At 44.4% G+C, this 16,285-nt stretch overlaps 1 protein-coding gene and 1 long non-coding RNA gene across 4 annotated transcripts in view; one reads left to right on the top strand and one right to left on the bottom strand.

Moving 5' to 3' along the window:
- The window catches only part of rgma (repulsive guidance molecule BMP co-receptor a), a 28,659-nt gene that overhangs the window by 2,506 nt on the left and 9,868 nt on the right, over positions 1-16,285 (bottom strand). Inside the window, exons 4-6 of one of the 2 annotated variants that reach the window (XM_086028790.1) lie at positions 9,926-10,004; positions 6,302-6,417; positions 3,515-4,032 (exon numbers count right to left, since the gene is read on the bottom strand). In XM_086028790.1, coding sequence (XP_085884916.1) covers positions 3,515-4,032; positions 6,302-6,417; positions 9,926-9,939 — 648 coding nt within the window. In that variant the 5' untranslated portion in view covers positions 9,940-10,004. Of the gene's footprint in view, positions 1-3,514; positions 4,033-6,301; positions 6,418-9,925; positions 11,271-16,285 lie in introns of those variants that run through there. The other variant, XM_086028789.1, reaches the window with a different exon arrangement.
- The window catches only part of LOC147149259 (uncharacterized), an 88,665-nt gene continuing 78,511 nt past the window's right edge, over positions 6,132-16,285 (top strand). For both annotated transcript variants that reach the window (XR_015086554.1, XR_015086555.1), the window contains exon 1: positions 6,132-6,518. This is a non-coding gene — a long non-coding RNA (uncharacterized LOC147149259). The remainder of the gene's footprint in view (positions 6,519-16,285) is intronic.

The following is a 16,285-nucleotide window of genomic DNA, read 5'->3' as shown; positions in this document are numbered from 1 at the left end:
GGGGGGGGGGGGGGGGGGGGGAAACCACACGGTTACTCGCTGGAGTTTCTCTGCAGAAGTCTTGCGATACTTCCGCATTGGACGATAGAGATACCAGGTATCGGGCTGATATCAGCCTTAATTTAAGATATCGGGTGTTCGTGGAGGCTGCCGATATCAGCCACCAATACTTAACGCGGAAGTCAACGCAAACATATTTTTTTCAAGAATATGTTTTATGCAAGCCCACTAGTTGAAACAGGGCATTCTGATAAATATTGCGTTTGTGGAATAAGAATGAATGCGCTCATTTTAGCCATCTCTGGGGGCGGCCGTTTTGTCTTCTGTCGACCGAAAATGACATCACAACTGCTCACAAGCACCAATCACGGCTCAGATTCAGACAACGGGTCAGCCGTGATTGGTCGTTGTGAGCAGTTGTGATGTCATTTTCGGTCGACAGAAGACAAAATGGCCGCCCCCGGAGATGGCTAAAAACCAAGTGCATTTTGCTACTTAATTTATAATCCACAAACGCAAAATTAATCAGCTGTGTTTCAACTAGTGGGCCTGCTGGGAACATATTCTTGAAAAAAAAATGTTAGGGTTGATTTTGGAAGTACTCCAAATTGGAAACTTTCGATGGGAATCATGAAAATGGATTGGAATTAACTGGGATCTTTTTTCTTCTTTTGTTAATTTTAATTAAATCGACCAAGTGACAACTCAACTCAAAGAACTCATTGTTGGGGCATTTCTACGTCAAGGGACCGACGGGCTTCGATCAAGTTGTTTTAGTCACGATTATGATCACATCTATTTCCCTCAATTATATTTCAGTTCCCCAGTAAGAGCCAACCATTAATTTTGTAAATTCCGCTTTTGTTCTTGTTAAAGTTCAAGTCAACCCCCGTAATTTCTTTCCGGTAATATGCTCTACGCAGCCACACGATTCTGAACTTGATATTCCGATTCATATTGTGTGTGTGGAATATGAATTAAGCGGCAAAATGCGCCCGCCTTTATCCATCTCAGGGGAGCGGCCATTTTGTCTCTTGCTGTCGACTGAAAACGACATCGCAGTTGCTCGGCCAACGACCAATCGCAGCTCACCTGTTTTCTGAAGCTGAGCCGTGATTGGTCTTGACCAACTGCGACGTCAGCAGCAAGTGACAAAATGGCCGCCCCCTGAGATGGATACAAACGTGTGGATTTTGCTTCTTAACTCATATTCCACAAACACAATTGTAATCAAAATGCTGCGTTTGGACTAGCGGGGGTGCATATGACAGAACATTTTGGGGTTGGCATCCCCTTTAAGTGCCATTAATTGTTGGATTTTTTTTTTTTTTTTTATCACATAAATTAGTGATAAACTACGGCACGTTTCAACTTCCAAAGGTTTTACAGTAGCGACAAATGTGCCTGTTTCCTCCAAATGTCGTTATTTTCGACCGGAAATGCTGATTCCGAATCAAACAATATTCAACTGTGGCGATTTCCCCTGAAAAAAATGAGCGCTTCGGCGAAAGGAAAGTCCTTCAAGGTCCACCCAGCTTCAGGGTCACATTTCAGCTAGCTCCGCCGGGGCGGGGGTTGGGGTGGGGCGGGCCAGTGAGGGTGAGGCCAAGGTAAACGCCCCCCCCCAAAAAAAAAAAAAAAAAAAAAAAAAAGAAGCCAGCAGTCTGAGCAGTGTGTAAAAATCAGGCCTCAGTGTGCAGACACAAAGACGAGCCATTCATAGCGTGGCAAAAGCCGCGCGCGCGCTGCAGCTAATTAATGAAGCCAGACTGGTGGGCATGTTGGGCGCGGGGACCCCGACGACCGGTGGCGATAGCGTGGTGCGGATTTGCCGCGCTTCAGGGATTGCGGTCGGAAAAGCGGCGCAAGTGACTCTTATTGCACTGGAGCCAGCCAGACACTTTTTATGCGCGCTACGTTGCTTGGCTAGTGCTGATCTCTTAGCAGATTGTTTGCACAGGTGCCTTTGGCCCGCCGCCTTGTTTTCTCTTTGTCCACACTCGAGTGTCTGCTTTGCTTCCAAGTAGTGCACGGGGGGGGAGAAAGGAGGAAAGAAAAAAAAAAAAAAAAAAACAGAGGAATGACTTCAAAAGCTAAAAAAGAGAAGCCTAAAAGCCCAATCGAGCATCATTAACAAACTTTTGATGAGTGAAAACGATTCCACCGCACACGTGATTGAGGCAAGTTGTGTTATGACAAACTGCAAAGTAAACAAAGCGGGCAACGATGGCGGTGAGAATCGCGAGCAGCGCCGCGGCATTCGTCTCGGGGACCTTTTCTCATGCGGCTATTAAATGCTACGGAAATGATTACGAGCTCAAAGACGAAAGATTGAGCTTGGCCAGAAGACACGCCGGGCAAAACATTGTGTTCGCTGAGGACTTCATGCCAAGGGAAAAAGTCAAAACGCTTCAAGATTTAATACAGCACACAAAGCAAGAAGGCTCATAAAAGAGCTAAGAGGCTTTTTCTGTGCTGGGCTGTTGCATGAACAGCAACACATTTTGTACGTTCTCCATCCGTCCACTTTCGAAAGCGATTGTCCTCGTCAGGGTCACTTTTTATGGACATGTCTCGTCGATCGGAAAAAAATATGCGCTTGATCGCTGACCAATATTTTTTTTGCAGGGCCGATACGGACTATCAGTAGTCAAAGAGGCCGATAACCGCTATTTGGAGCTGACATTCATTTTCAGTGAAAGGGAAAATAATGGCGTCCCCCCAAAATTAAATAAATAAATAAATAAATACAAACCCCAGCTCTTATCTTCGTTAAAATGTTCTCTTAGGCAATAGGCATCTTTGTTTCACAATTCTCACCAAAGGTTCAGGGTGCTCCCTGGGTCATCATCATGTTTTAAAAAGTTAAGTGAAAACTGAGGCAATAGCTCCCTAGACTTTTCTTCGGTAAACAAAGTGTTCCCAAATTTCAACAAAACTGACATGTTAAACTGTTAAAATGTTAAACTTGCACACACACTCACAAAGATAAGTGCAAGTTTAATTTGAAACAAAAAAAAAAAAAGGTGCCGAGAGTTCCCTGGGGTCAGCAGCATCTCTAAGAAAGTTAACCCAAAATTATATAGAATAACACAGTTTTAAAGCAGTCAGATGAAAAAAAAACTAAAAAATTTTTTTTTTAAAAAAGCCATGTCTATGTTTGTCAAAATGCTGAGTATTAGCGTTGCTATTGACCTATCTTAAATGTGTTTAAAGTGCACGGGGGCATTAAAATGATAACACATCCGCTTTTACTTTGGAAAACAACAATCAACATTTTTGCCTATTCTTGAACATGTTAAATGTCAATTTGAAGTAATGGCCTGTTTTTTGAAGAAAGGGATCAAAATTAAAACACGTTTTTAAAAAAAATCCGATTTATCGATTAAAATCGACACAATAACCGATTATTAAAATAATCATTTGTTGCAGCCCCAGCTGCTAACTTGCCGACCAAAAGTCCGATAGTGAGAAAATGGCCCCCCCAAATGGGATCAACGAAAACCCAGCTCACCTTGCTTGTGGCCGTGGCCGAAGATCCGGGCAGCACCGGGGTGTTGGTCACCTGGACCGACAGGTATTTGTTGTGGATGAGCGGCCAGGCGCCCTCCACCTTACACGTCTGGAAGTCATCCCCAAAAGTTCTCAGGTGGGGGTCTCCGAAGAAGCCGCAATGCGTGAAGTTGGGCTGCGCGGCGTTGCGCGGGAAGCTGCGCTCGTAGTGGCAAACCTCCGGGCCGTCCGAGCGCTCCTGGCTGTCGGGCGGCGCCGGCGCCGCCGCGGGCGGCGGCGTGCGGCCGCCGCGCGGCTGCGACGTGGGTCCCTCCTTGGAGCAGTTGTGTTGGCTCATCAGGTCTTCGATGCCATGCTGGGCCGAGTGGTAGGCCAGGTCGCCGCGGCAGGTGCGGGCGGTGCGCCGCACGCAGCCGTTGTACGCGCGCAGCGCCGTGCAGAACTCCTCCTCCGGCCCCGAGTTGGTCGTGGAGGCCCAAAAGTCGGAGTTGCACTTGAGGATCTTGCACTGCAGACTCACTGTTCGGGAAGAATGACACGATATGACGCACGCTTCCTAAAGTTGCCCTCAACTGACACAAGAATCGGTTATTTTCTATCGGTAAATCCATCTATTTAATCGGCCAAAAATTTCATTTGCATTAAAGTTTTACAAAATATTTTTCTCCCCCGATGACTGTTTATCAGTCAATTATTGTTGATTTGATATTGTTTCATGATTAAACAAAACCAAATAAACAAAAAATAAGCAATATCACGCGAGTGATGTCTTCAGTTAACTTTTTAAACTCTGAGCTATTTCTCAAGGACTGATCCTAAGTTATTATAGTCAACGAAAACTAGCAAAATAACTAAAATGGAAAAAACTTTTTTTTTATTGACAAAATAAAATAAATGAATGGAAATGCTAACAAAAAAAACTGAGCTAACTATAACTGCCTTTTTGAGGATTTTTTCGGTGTGATGTCGCCTTTAGAAAATCTGTTAAAAAACACTTACAAATTAGATTAAAACGGTAAAACTTCATTATTTCTCAATGTTCTCCTTGCTAATTTTGTTTCGTCTTCTACTCAAGGAACCCCCTTCTCTGATTGGCTGACAAGTTTCAGTTAAAAATATCCACAGGTTTTTTTTAGGCAGGCCAAAATTCAGAGATGCCGACCGACACTTGCCCTAAAAGCTCAAATTAACGACCACAGATGGAAATGTATTGGTGAGAAAAGCGGTGTGGGCAGGAGAATTGTTCGTAAACGTAAGCAGTCAATTGTTTCTCAGGTGAATTTATTTGTCATGGAGAGAGCCAGTCGACGTACGCGTTCCATGTTTTTGTTTTTTGGAAAATTCCACCAAGATGGCGGCCACTTGTCACGTTGCTACTTATACCGAATACTTTGTTCAGTTCCAAGAGGATTTAAAGGAAGTGGCCGCTTAACATTGTATGTTTTGTACTTACATTTACGTGCAAAGTGTAACTTTTTTTTTTTTTACACTTGCATGACAGTTACCAAGTACAAGTCTGAAAGGTTTCGTGCTTTTCCCTTTGACAGTAGTCAACTTCTATTTACACTTGACTGTTGCCTCCCGTGTCAATGAAGGTTTTACAATGGTTTCTATTTAGTTCTGTCTCCTTTTTGCGAACACTTAGGTCTACTGTGCAAACTACTTTTAACCTGGTACTATGTGTAAAACCTTTGAGAGCCACTGCACTGATCTATACTTTTATTTGAGTATTGACCCAAGTCAATTAAAACCATCCAGGCAGCCCTTCACGCAAATGTTCTTCAAACATTGCGACACAGCTTTTGACGTGACGCTTTTAGGATGGTAGGGTGCATAAAAACCACCATTAAGACCCACTTTTAAAGACTATGCACGCTTAGAGACTCAGCACCGTCTCCAAATCCTAACAGGTGACAACGAAGCAATCTAATCATCTCGGCTATCGGCACGCTATCACCTTGTTGTTGGATGGTGAGTGACCTAAGAGGGAATAGTGATAAGGGTTTGGCAAACATTGAGAGCTCTGCGAAGACGGGTGAAAGTGTCCCAGTGCTGTCATTCACTTTATCTGAGTTACAAATGTGCTTTTATTAACATACTTTCTGCCATAGTCACTTTAAACCAGTCAGTGCCAAGTTTTTCTATAAAGGAACGCCCCCCACCAAAAGGCTGACTTCAGTACCAAATTCCCCACTCTCTCTCACACACTTTTTAAATTATTTTTAGAGACAGCAATAAAAAAAACAGCTCAACATTGAGGCATCTTCTTTGGTATGAGCAAATGCAAGGGGGGGGGAGGAAGTATTAACTTTCCATGAGCTACTGTTTAAAAACCAAAAGCGCCCCCCCCCCCCCATCCCCCAAACAAAACAAAATAGCGAAAACATCTCCGTTACTCTCTTGACTTGACAAATCCAACAACAGTGATTTAAAAGACTCAAAACTAATGTGGAAATACATTTCCTCTGTATTAAATTATGCAGTCCCCCCCCCCTGATATTTCCACAACGTCACAAGAGCGATTCGTCTCCAATCCGGCGCCCCCCCCCCCACGCCATTTGTCACCTCTGATTGTTGCTAATTGCCGAACAAGTTAGCGTTTAGCATTAAGCTTTTACGACACTTTTGCCAATTTACAACACGTTCTGCGGCGCCAAATATTACATGTTCAAACGCAACAAAAATGGTGGAAAGTTCCCCCGTTTGGTCAAAGGCTGCTCAATTAGTTGAAATTGTATTGATTATAATATTGAAAAAACAACAACAACAACAAAACCTTTGGACCTACCTGAGGGCAAAAGCGATAAGAAGAGGGCGAGGACTCTGCACACTTCAAGCGCCGAGGGTCTGCCACTCTTCCCCATAACCATCCATCCAGCTCGGGGTCGCCCTTCACTCCTCTGCCTGGTGGAAAGGGCGACACGGCGGGGGACAAGTTGAGAAAAGTCCGGAAAACGAGTCTCAAGTCGGGCCCGTCCGCTCTCATCACTTCCCCTCCCCGTCCGGTAAGTGGACCGAAAGTTAGCTTAGTCAGCCGCGGTTGGAAAGGCAGCGAGCGAGAGCAGGTCGTTTCTTTCCTTCGCGGGAGGGAGGGCGGTAGGGTAGCCGCAAACGTGTGCATGCCAGCCGGGGAGAGAGCGAGCGAGAGAGAGGGGAGACCCGGCGAACCAATCGCTGTGTGCCCCCCCCCCCCCCCCCCCCCGTTCTTGCACGAGCCCCCCCACTCCACGCGGTTCGAATTACACCTCAATGCGCAGACTTGTTCCACGATGAGCAGCTGAAGCGCTCACCAAGCACGATGAATTCAAGCAACTCACTCGTCACATTCACTTTGAAACTAGATTGAAGGTGACTGTGCATCACGACAGAGTCATAAATCCGTCCTCAAATTTGAAAGGACGACATTTTGAACATGTACTCAGATGAAACTACAGTAACTACAATGCTACTAGAGGTGTGCAAAATCTGTTTTTTTAGAAAAATTTTTTTTTTACTCGTGCTTTTCCCCACCGTGATGGGAATTTCTTGTACAAATGAGCAGGGATGGATGGATGCTTAGCTAGATCGATGGATATAAACAAACTGGTAGTAAAGACATACCAACAATGCTCGACATGTCTTATTTGCTCAGTATGTCTTCACCTGAATAAAAATGTAGTATATAATGTTAAGGGATAGATAGATAAATAGCCAGACAGACAGATATAACATGACTTATTGGCTTCTTTGTTTTATATTTATTTTTATCATAATAAAAATGTATTGTAAAACTATAGATAAACAGTAGGGGTGTAACAAACACTGATAAGAATCGGAAAATGTCATCGTCTCTTACCCCGTGTCTCGAGATTCGTATTGAATTGTCTTTTATGAGAGTTGTACCTCACATAGATATCCGGTTTGACCATGTTGATGATTTGTTGTTTCTTTGAATTGGATGAACTTGGGTAGTTTAGGCTTGGGAGACCTTTTTTAAATTTTGTGTATTCATAAACATGACAAAAGCTACAACCGTACCATATCGATTCAAACCATAAGCATACTGAATCGAACCAGATCGAATCGGGACATTTTACAATCGTTACATCCTTGAATCGTATTGAGAATCGAATCAAATTGTCTTTTCTGGAGAGATGCTCTATAAATAGAGTTGAGTTTTAACTAATATGAAAACGTTTTTTTTTTTTTTAATTCAAACGCCCCAATTAATTGTTTTTTCCTCTATATTTGTCTTAATATATTAATGAAAATATACAGTACTATACAAATGGACATAGATGACTAGATGAGAAAAAAGAAGACATTGCACTTGTAGCAAAGCCACGCAGAACCACCAAAACGTGCTTTGTATGAGATTGTGCTTCCAGCATAATAATAAGAATAATAGTAGTAGTAATTGATAGATAGGTCGGAGAGTTGGGGTCTCACCACAGTGGAAGAAATGACAACGGAAAAACACTCATTGTCAATGATTGGTGAGTGTGTTTGTTGTAAAGCGAGCCACGAGGCGCATTCCAGCAGTTACAAGAACCCCAAAGCGTGACAAACAAGAAGCAGCTTTTTTTGCACGATAACTGACACGCGGGAGGGCGCCATCGGGAGGACGCAAGGTGGCCCAAATCGCTGGTCACTCTTATTGGGTTGCCAATTTTCTGTAAAAAAAAAAAAAAAAAAAAATCACCCCCAAAAATCAATGTCTTTTAATTAGGTTTATTACATGTTGATATTATGGCAAGACAAGATACATTTGATGACCTTTGTGTTCCAGGGAGGAATCCTTTTTTAAAAAAAAAAATGTCTAAGTATGGGAAACCTTGAAATGCAACGGTAACGATGATGCAAGGAGATGAAACGTATGGTTTGAATGTGCGCCAACACTCCGTCAAAAGCCTTTTTGTGTCTCTTCTGTTGTACAAATGCCGCTTGAGGTGCGCTTCGGCTGCGGCCGGACGCACTTTTTCCTACAGAGTGTCTTTGCAATCCTCACACGTATTTGACCTTGTACAAACTGGGCTGAGCCTTTGCACGTTTGCAACGAGGGTGGCCCTGCGCCGACGCATTTCCAGCAAATCGGTGGATTGTTCGGGCCTTCGGATGAAGACACGTTTTTGCAGACTCTGTCTCGGCACGTGGCTATGAATCATTTTGAGTGACACTCAACAAAGCAACGGTTAGGACAACCTCAAGATAATCATGTGTAAGTAGAAAATTATAAGCCTCAATGTATGTTTACGTTACGTGTACCACAGTGAACAGCTATCGAAAATTCCAGAGACACAAAGCCACACATAATTCATATGACAGCCCTCGTCACCGATGTCATCTGACGAAGCCTATGGCTCTGAAATCCGACTGGAGCTTGGTACGATGTTAAATCCTTGCATGTTTTGATTGACGAATTGAGAGGGAAAAGAGTCATTGCGACACAATCCCAATGACACCACCCCGCAGCGTTAATTAGTCATTTTTTTTATCAGCCCAAAAGCTTTTAACTCGCTGTCAAAATATGAATAAAATGACCGATGTGCATGGCTTGCTTGCTTAAAAAAAACCATGTTTTTTTCTTTCTGTTTCTCTAGATTCTCAGTAATCCACGTCAGGTTGAGTCAAGGCAACGAGATTCTTCATTTCTTGAATCTTTGCCTTTTTCCAAAGATAACGTTGGAAATTTCACGATGATGCTAAACACTTTGTATATGGATCCATATTAGCATGTGTTTCACACCACTTATAGGTACTGTATGATATACAGTACCTGGATGACGTCATAGCTGGACGTTTTATATACAGTGTGTGTATAAAACGTCCAGCTATGACGTCATCCATTTTCCTTTTATGGAGCACGGCGTTTACATCCGATTCCGCCTTGCAAAAATTGGTGAGACGTTTCATATATTGACTACCGTTACCCAAATTTTGTACGTGAACCTGTGCATGTCGACTCAGACCGACTAATCCCCCTTGTTCCAACAGATGGCGCTTGTAAAACAAACCGGACCTCCTGAGACCCCGAAAACAAAACGCACACGGCGTTACGAGGACAGCCAAACCTGCCATTAAACTCCAACCTTATTGGACAGCTCGGTTATTGCTAATTGCAGCTGTCATGCAATTAGGCTTTTATACGAACATGAAAATGTGCACTTGAGTCAGACAGGCAGGTAGGGGGTGAGCTGCGCGGAGGGGGGGGGGGGGGGGCTGTCGTGGGTGATTTCACTGCTTCCCCTGATTGGCTTTAGACGTGATGGATGGTCAAGAAATAAAACGCTGCTCCACAGGTTTGCATTCGCGTTTTCCTGCCAGCAACAGTTGAAATATTTGACGTTGCGGGAACGTCACTCATTTTGCACAAGCACATATTTTTACCATATTGAGTTGTAGAAAGGCAAAAAAAACAAATGCACGAACCAACCTTTGCGACTGCATGGAGTCCTGCAGGAACCCGAAGGACGGCGGAGCAGACGCCGACGCCGCCTGGGAGCGGGAACCCCCTTTTTCCTCAAGAAAACAAACACGTCCAGTGTCAGTGTAATCCCAATTCAGACGCACTCGGCGGCTCTGTGCGCGTCAAATGCGCCAACGTGCACATGACGTCCAGCGTGCAAAACCCTAAAAAAAAAAAAGTGCTTTCTCGGAGTTGAGGTTGATCCAAAGCGACGCGAATCACTTCTGCCCTTCGCAAGTGAGCGCCAGTCGATCGGCCAAGAGACAGAAAGTGAACATCAAGTCGCACCACTGGCCACATCTGCAGTCTTTAATCCAAATAGTTTGCCTTGGCCGCAATTTTCGGAGGAGAAGATGAATTTGAGAGCGGCGGCTGCGCTGCGCTGCGCCGCTGCGTGGCGAGCTCCGTCGTGTGGATGTTGTGAAATGGCTCGTTAGAAAGTGTGAGGGAGACAATGATCGGCACCGCGTGACGCCCAGCCTCAGCTGTGAAGCCCTCCTCGTTGCTATCAGACAAGCGCCGAAAAGGAGGCAGGCAGCAGTCAACTCGGCACCCACTCGAACGATTGCAACTAAAGGCATTGTCAGCATTTTTTTTTTAATTGGGGTAGATTAATATCGCCTTCCCTCTTCCAAGACATTTCATTTACACTCAAATAGCCCGCGGGAAGTCGTTTTTAAGCCTTAACAGAATCCATCGACAGTGATGAGGCGCTTTGAGATGCAAGTGACACGATTGGCGCGTTTTTCGAGATAAGAACCGTCACTCGGGTGAACGTTTGCCTTGACTTGCAAGCAGAGGTTTTAAATCCGAACACGCTACGGCGGCAGTGAACGCGATTCAGTTGACTTCGCAGGCGGCAGTTGGACAGATACTCAGCTATTATTTTTGAAAAAAGACTCTTTATTTCCCACTCCCAGTTGGATCTGACTGTGTAAAAGTCAACAAAGAGAATTACACGTTGTGTGTTTAAAACAACCACATCGCTTTGCCTGAGGAACGTCTCTTTCGTTAATGCTAGCAGACAATGCAAATATGCCATAGACACGCCAACGAATGGCACCGGTGTTGTGGTGGTATAAAGCTTTAAGCAACGGCATTCTGAACAAACAGTGGCGCAACGTACTGTATGCAGACAGATGATATGACGCTCGCGGGTATACTGTATATTATTTATCCTCTGTGAAGAATGACTGTTACGGCTCCGAGTACAGCCTTCCGTTTGTTTGTATTATACTGCCCGAGGTTGTCAAGGTGTGCAAAAGGAGCAGCACATCGAAGTGGGGAAAAAAATCTGGTAAAAACTGTTGACTTCTTTGCATCCTATTTAATTAGGGGATTTGAGTTGCACGTCCTTTTGAGTTACGAGCAGGGAACAAATGAAAGGTGTACCTATCTCAAGGCGCCCCTGTATGTGGATTTATTCAGTTGTGGTCAATATTGGGCGGGGGGGGGGGAAACCCCCAAGCCCAGCAGTCTAGAAGAAGACAAAGTCAGCATAATGAGAATTTAATGGAGATCGGCACATAGCAGCAGGGTGGGAGGGGGTCAGATTGGGGAGGGCTGCACCTGTGTTTTGGGATCAGGCTGCAGGCCGGAAAATACCACTGCAAGCCACCCCCCCCCCCCCCCCCCTTTTGCTACTCTCCAGCCTGAACTCCTGCCCGCTCGGGTGCCTCTCCCGGCTCCGGTTTCCCCTCCTCCGATCAGAAAAAAAATTCATTACGCCAGAGTGTGTGTGTGTGGAGATTTCCCAGCCAGCTCGCCCTGCCAAGATGCAAAACAAGATGCAGGAGCAAAGTGGTTTGCTGTTGGGCCTTTGTTGCCTTCTGCCAGGTACAACGCAGGAGATGCTACATTAGTATGCAGCCGCCGGACTGAGCTTTCGCGTGACATCACCCTTTTGTGCGTCTGGCGAGAAAGAGAGCTCGGTTATTGGTTGATCTTCGCCGCGGACCTGCTTGGCCTCTCCAGATGGCCGTTGAGAGGCAGCATATTTTACATCGATGTAAGGGAACAACATGAAAGGCTGACACCCTCGTGTGAAAAGGACGGCTTTAGAGGCGCCGGATGCTAGCCGCCCTCTCAAACACAGCTGCCGCGCACGCCGCCTTGCCCAAGTTTTGCGATCGGGGCAACGCAACCGATCTGCTTTGCGTATGACGATACGTCTCTGCTTGGAATTTGAAAGAAAACATGCTTCGAAATGTCCTCATAAAATGTTGAAGAGAGTCTGATGGCAAACTTGAGATGCGAAAAAAAACTAGTGCTGTCAAAAGATTAATCGCGATTAATCGCAAATACGGACTTTTACGTAGTTTTACCTTAAAAAGTTATGACGGCTCATTGGAGAAATCCAAAATAATTTGCACATTTTGCACAGCCAAATTCAAATACCATATTTGCTGTACATCTTTGGTGTATCGTTCAACTGTTGTATTTGACAGGAAAAGAATCGTATTCAAGGGTCAAAGAAAGCTATTAGAACAGTCTTTGAATTGAAATATACTTTTTTTACACATTAATTCCTCGATTTTACGCAAAGTAAATAACTGTTCAAAGCTTCGTAAAAAAATGTAGTTGAAAAATGCCCGATGAATCTTTTGACAGCACTAGAAAAAACACTTCAAACGGGAAGTCAACCCCCAAATTTTCCTGACAATATGTTTTATGCGACTCCCCTAGTCTAAACATGGCATTCTGATTAAGATTGCATTTGCGGTGTCCTTTTCAGTCAACAGCAAGAGACAAAATGGCCGCCCCCTGAGATGGACAAAAACGTGTGGATTTTGCTGCTCAACGCATATACCACAAACCGGATATCAATCTGAATACCGTGTTTTAGACTAGTGTGGCTAGAACATATTGTTCTAACATGATTTTTTTTTGGGGGGGGGGTTGACTCCCCCCCCTTTAATGCTTGGACTTGCTCAGAAAATAAAACGGCCAGCCGCTAATTGTGATTGTCCAACTTTGAGGCGGCCAACAGGCCCTGCGCTTCATGGACACGACCATATAAAGACATCCCTGACAGCTGGACATGAAACCAGAAACCGAGCGCTTGTGAAGCTTCGGATCCTTGCGCCAACATTGCACGTATACACGTTTACCTCACGATTAGCCCTGTTAGGGAGGTTATGTTTTCAGTACAGTTTGCTCGTCCTATTTGCGTGTTGGCAAAACCGCACAAACACATCACAGATTGTCGTGCTATTTTGTGGAGGAGTTGGGCATGCGGCCAAGGAAAGGAGGAACCTGATACATCATGACTCAGATCTGAAGCAGAAGCCGATAGCAGAAATGATGACTCCTTTTTTTATTTATTTATTTATTTTTATTTTTTTTTCAAACCCATGATAAAACAGAATTCCTAAGAATCACTGGACCTTGGACCTTACGTGTGAGCCTAATTCTGCCAACTCATCTTACGTCTTTATTATGGATAGAAGCGATTTTTGAATTAATGGCAATATTAGCAAATACCGTATACATGTATTAACTTGTAAAGATGCCCGAGCACATGCACGTAGCCAAAGATGGAGATGATGTAGTTTGTATCTCCCATAAGTGTTAATCAGAAGGGAGCCGTGCATCCAGCGGTATGCTTTTTGATAATGAGCTGTGAGGATGAATTCAAAAACTCCATTAAGAGGGGCTAGGTGGAGCTCTGCAGAGACGCTGTGTGGAATTATTGCCACACTCAATAACTGCATGAATGCAGGACGCTTGCAAATTGCTCTGTTCGTGCCCACGGAGGAGTGAGCTTGAATACGTAAACCCTCATTACACAATCTCCTTTCTCCTTCTGCGGCTGAAAGGTGAGTCTTTTGAAAAGCCAGACCGCAATGCACTCAAGGGAACCCCCCCCCCACAAAAAAAACGTTCAGTTTAATTCCGGATGTGGACTGCAGTGGACAGAGTGTGTAAAGATGTCAAGACAAATAACTAGCGATGCTGCAACGCGTTGCTGACCTCAATGAAAGACGTCAAGACACATTCGGAAACGTTCATGAACGCATAATAGTTTTTGGACAATGAACGGTCCTCACAATGTCACACCTGGCACAATGTTATTTTACGTGAGTAAGTGGCCAAAGCCGCATAAGAATGCGAGATGCCTTAAATGAAAGCTTATCTCCGTATGACAGCTGTCTTTTTAATTTATTGCTTCTCATATTCCTAGACAACGGGTAAGCGTCTGTACATTTTCCATTTATTGCCTGGATATTGCATTTGTCAATGTACACCAAAGCAATTCTTTATACATCTGAGCATGAATCTTCTTCTCAATGGCGACGTAAATTATTAATTTGTAAATTATATTAGAGCGAGACTAAAGATGGCATTGAGCTGCCAAGTATAGCGTGCCGTTATTACACTGAGAACATGTGGACTACTACAAAAAAAACCCACCACGATATGCAGGGGGTTGAACAGATTAGTCAACTACTCAGCATCGCCGTTTAAAGCATGGAGTCGTATCTCTTATCACGTGTTTCCGACATCTCGTCTGGACTTTTGATTCACCCGATTGTTGCCGTCGCCGGACTACCGTATAATGCTCCTTGGAGCAGTGAAATGTAACAAGCCCTCATATGTTTGCGCAGGGCAAAGAATGACCGTAGCAGTTAGCCTCGCTAGCGCCGACTGTTTTCGTCGTTAAAATATTCATACCAGTGGGACCGCGAGGCGGGCGTCGAGTGCAAACTGCACGCCAATGACGATTTCCCATCCTTATAACCAATATGCTATAGAGCAGTAGTCTGAACGAGTCAATGAAGAATACCAAACGGATTCGTCAACAAATGTAAGTGGCTTGAGAGCGTCACACTTGGTGGCTAATCGCATGGCTAAGGCTAAAAAGGCATTCAATATTGGCAAAAAACCAAAACAAAACAGTGGATTAGCGTTTATTCTTGTAGCGTTGCTGGTCCACGAATGGTATTGACTTGAATCAACCGGTCCACGGCGGAAACAAGGTTGGGGACCACTGCTGTCAAGTATGGAACACAGGATTTTTATCATTTTATTTGTATTGTTTTCTATACTGGTCTGTCAAAATATTCCGGTCGCTCTACTGCACTGGAAAAATACACAACTCGATTAATTGACTTTGACTCAACTTCCATCACATCATAGTCGGCTGCAATAAATCTTAAGTCGTTCAATCTTTGTAACATGCCGATAAAAGCAAATGCTACCAGTTTGTGGGTGGTTAAAAATAATCAGGCCAAATTCTTGTGAGCTCTTGCTTCTTATGTGTGGTTGTTGAACTTTACTGTGCCCCGTCGAGTTGTCCTGTATGCACAGCTGCAGCGGCTACATCCTGCCCTTCCTTTTGTCCCGTCTTGTCACAATAGATGCAGTGAAAAGCTCAAGTTTTTGCAGGTGCCAGCAAACTATCGGCCACCCAAAGTCGCTTGCTCTGGACATAGTGAATCACCATTTTCACAGCCTTCATAGTAATAAAAATAATGTGTTTACTGTTGTTTTCCCCACAAGCCGTCATTGTGGACGTTAGGGAAAGAAACGTTCTAAATTGAGTCCATTCCGCAGCCGAGTAAATCTGCTGCATTGTTGGCTCACAAGTTATTCATAGATCACCTTGAACTGACCACCCGCACTGAACTTTTTCAGTTTCCCGGCCAAGCGTGCTTCGAGCTGCTCCTTTCCACTCCATTTTATACTTATCACACTATTAGCAAATGTAGCAAATGAGTGCATTTTAAAGGTGGGACCCAATCTTGGCATTGTCTGCGCCAAGAGGCTCTCATTTGCAATTTAAACTGGCAATCGTTTCTTCCTTTATTAGCATGGGTCACTTGCCTAATAAGCTCATCTGTGAGCATAATTTTAGCCCTCTGCCGGCGAAGGGAAATTAATTTGCAATTCTAGCTCTTTGTTGAGGATCATTTCCATGCTGAAATATTGATGGTCCCCCGAAAAGTGTTAGAGTGGAATTCAGTGGTAGCTGGAGACGGGATTCAGTCCAAAGTCATTCTCGTGTACGGCATTTCAAGTTCCCATTTGGACGCCCGCAAACATTTGAAAATAAGGACGTCGTCAATCGTGTCTCAATGCAGGATCAGAAGACGTTTGCAATGCCAGTGCAGTTTTTGTCGACGTCTTCATCGGAGAGTTGTCGAAATTCCAGCGCTTTGGAGCAACATTAACTGAAGTCCAAAGATGTCTAATGACAGGAAAAGACTCGGCGCTATCTGCGTCCCTCTGAGATGGTCGACGTCTCCCTCGGGCTAAGCCAGGCTTTCAAGTCATACTGTCATTTGCCCCGCTGAAATAGAAACACTGGCGTTGAATAGGACCCCA

This window comes from Filicampus tigris, chromosome 4 (genome assembly GCF_054856515.1).
Source record: "Filicampus tigris isolate MCC_2025a chromosome 4, RoL_Ftig_1.0, whole genome shotgun sequence".
Classification (NCBI taxonomy): Eukaryota; Metazoa; Chordata; class Actinopteri; order Syngnathiformes; family Syngnathidae; genus Filicampus; species Filicampus tigris.
This window is presented reverse-complemented; position numbering and strand designations above follow the sequence as displayed.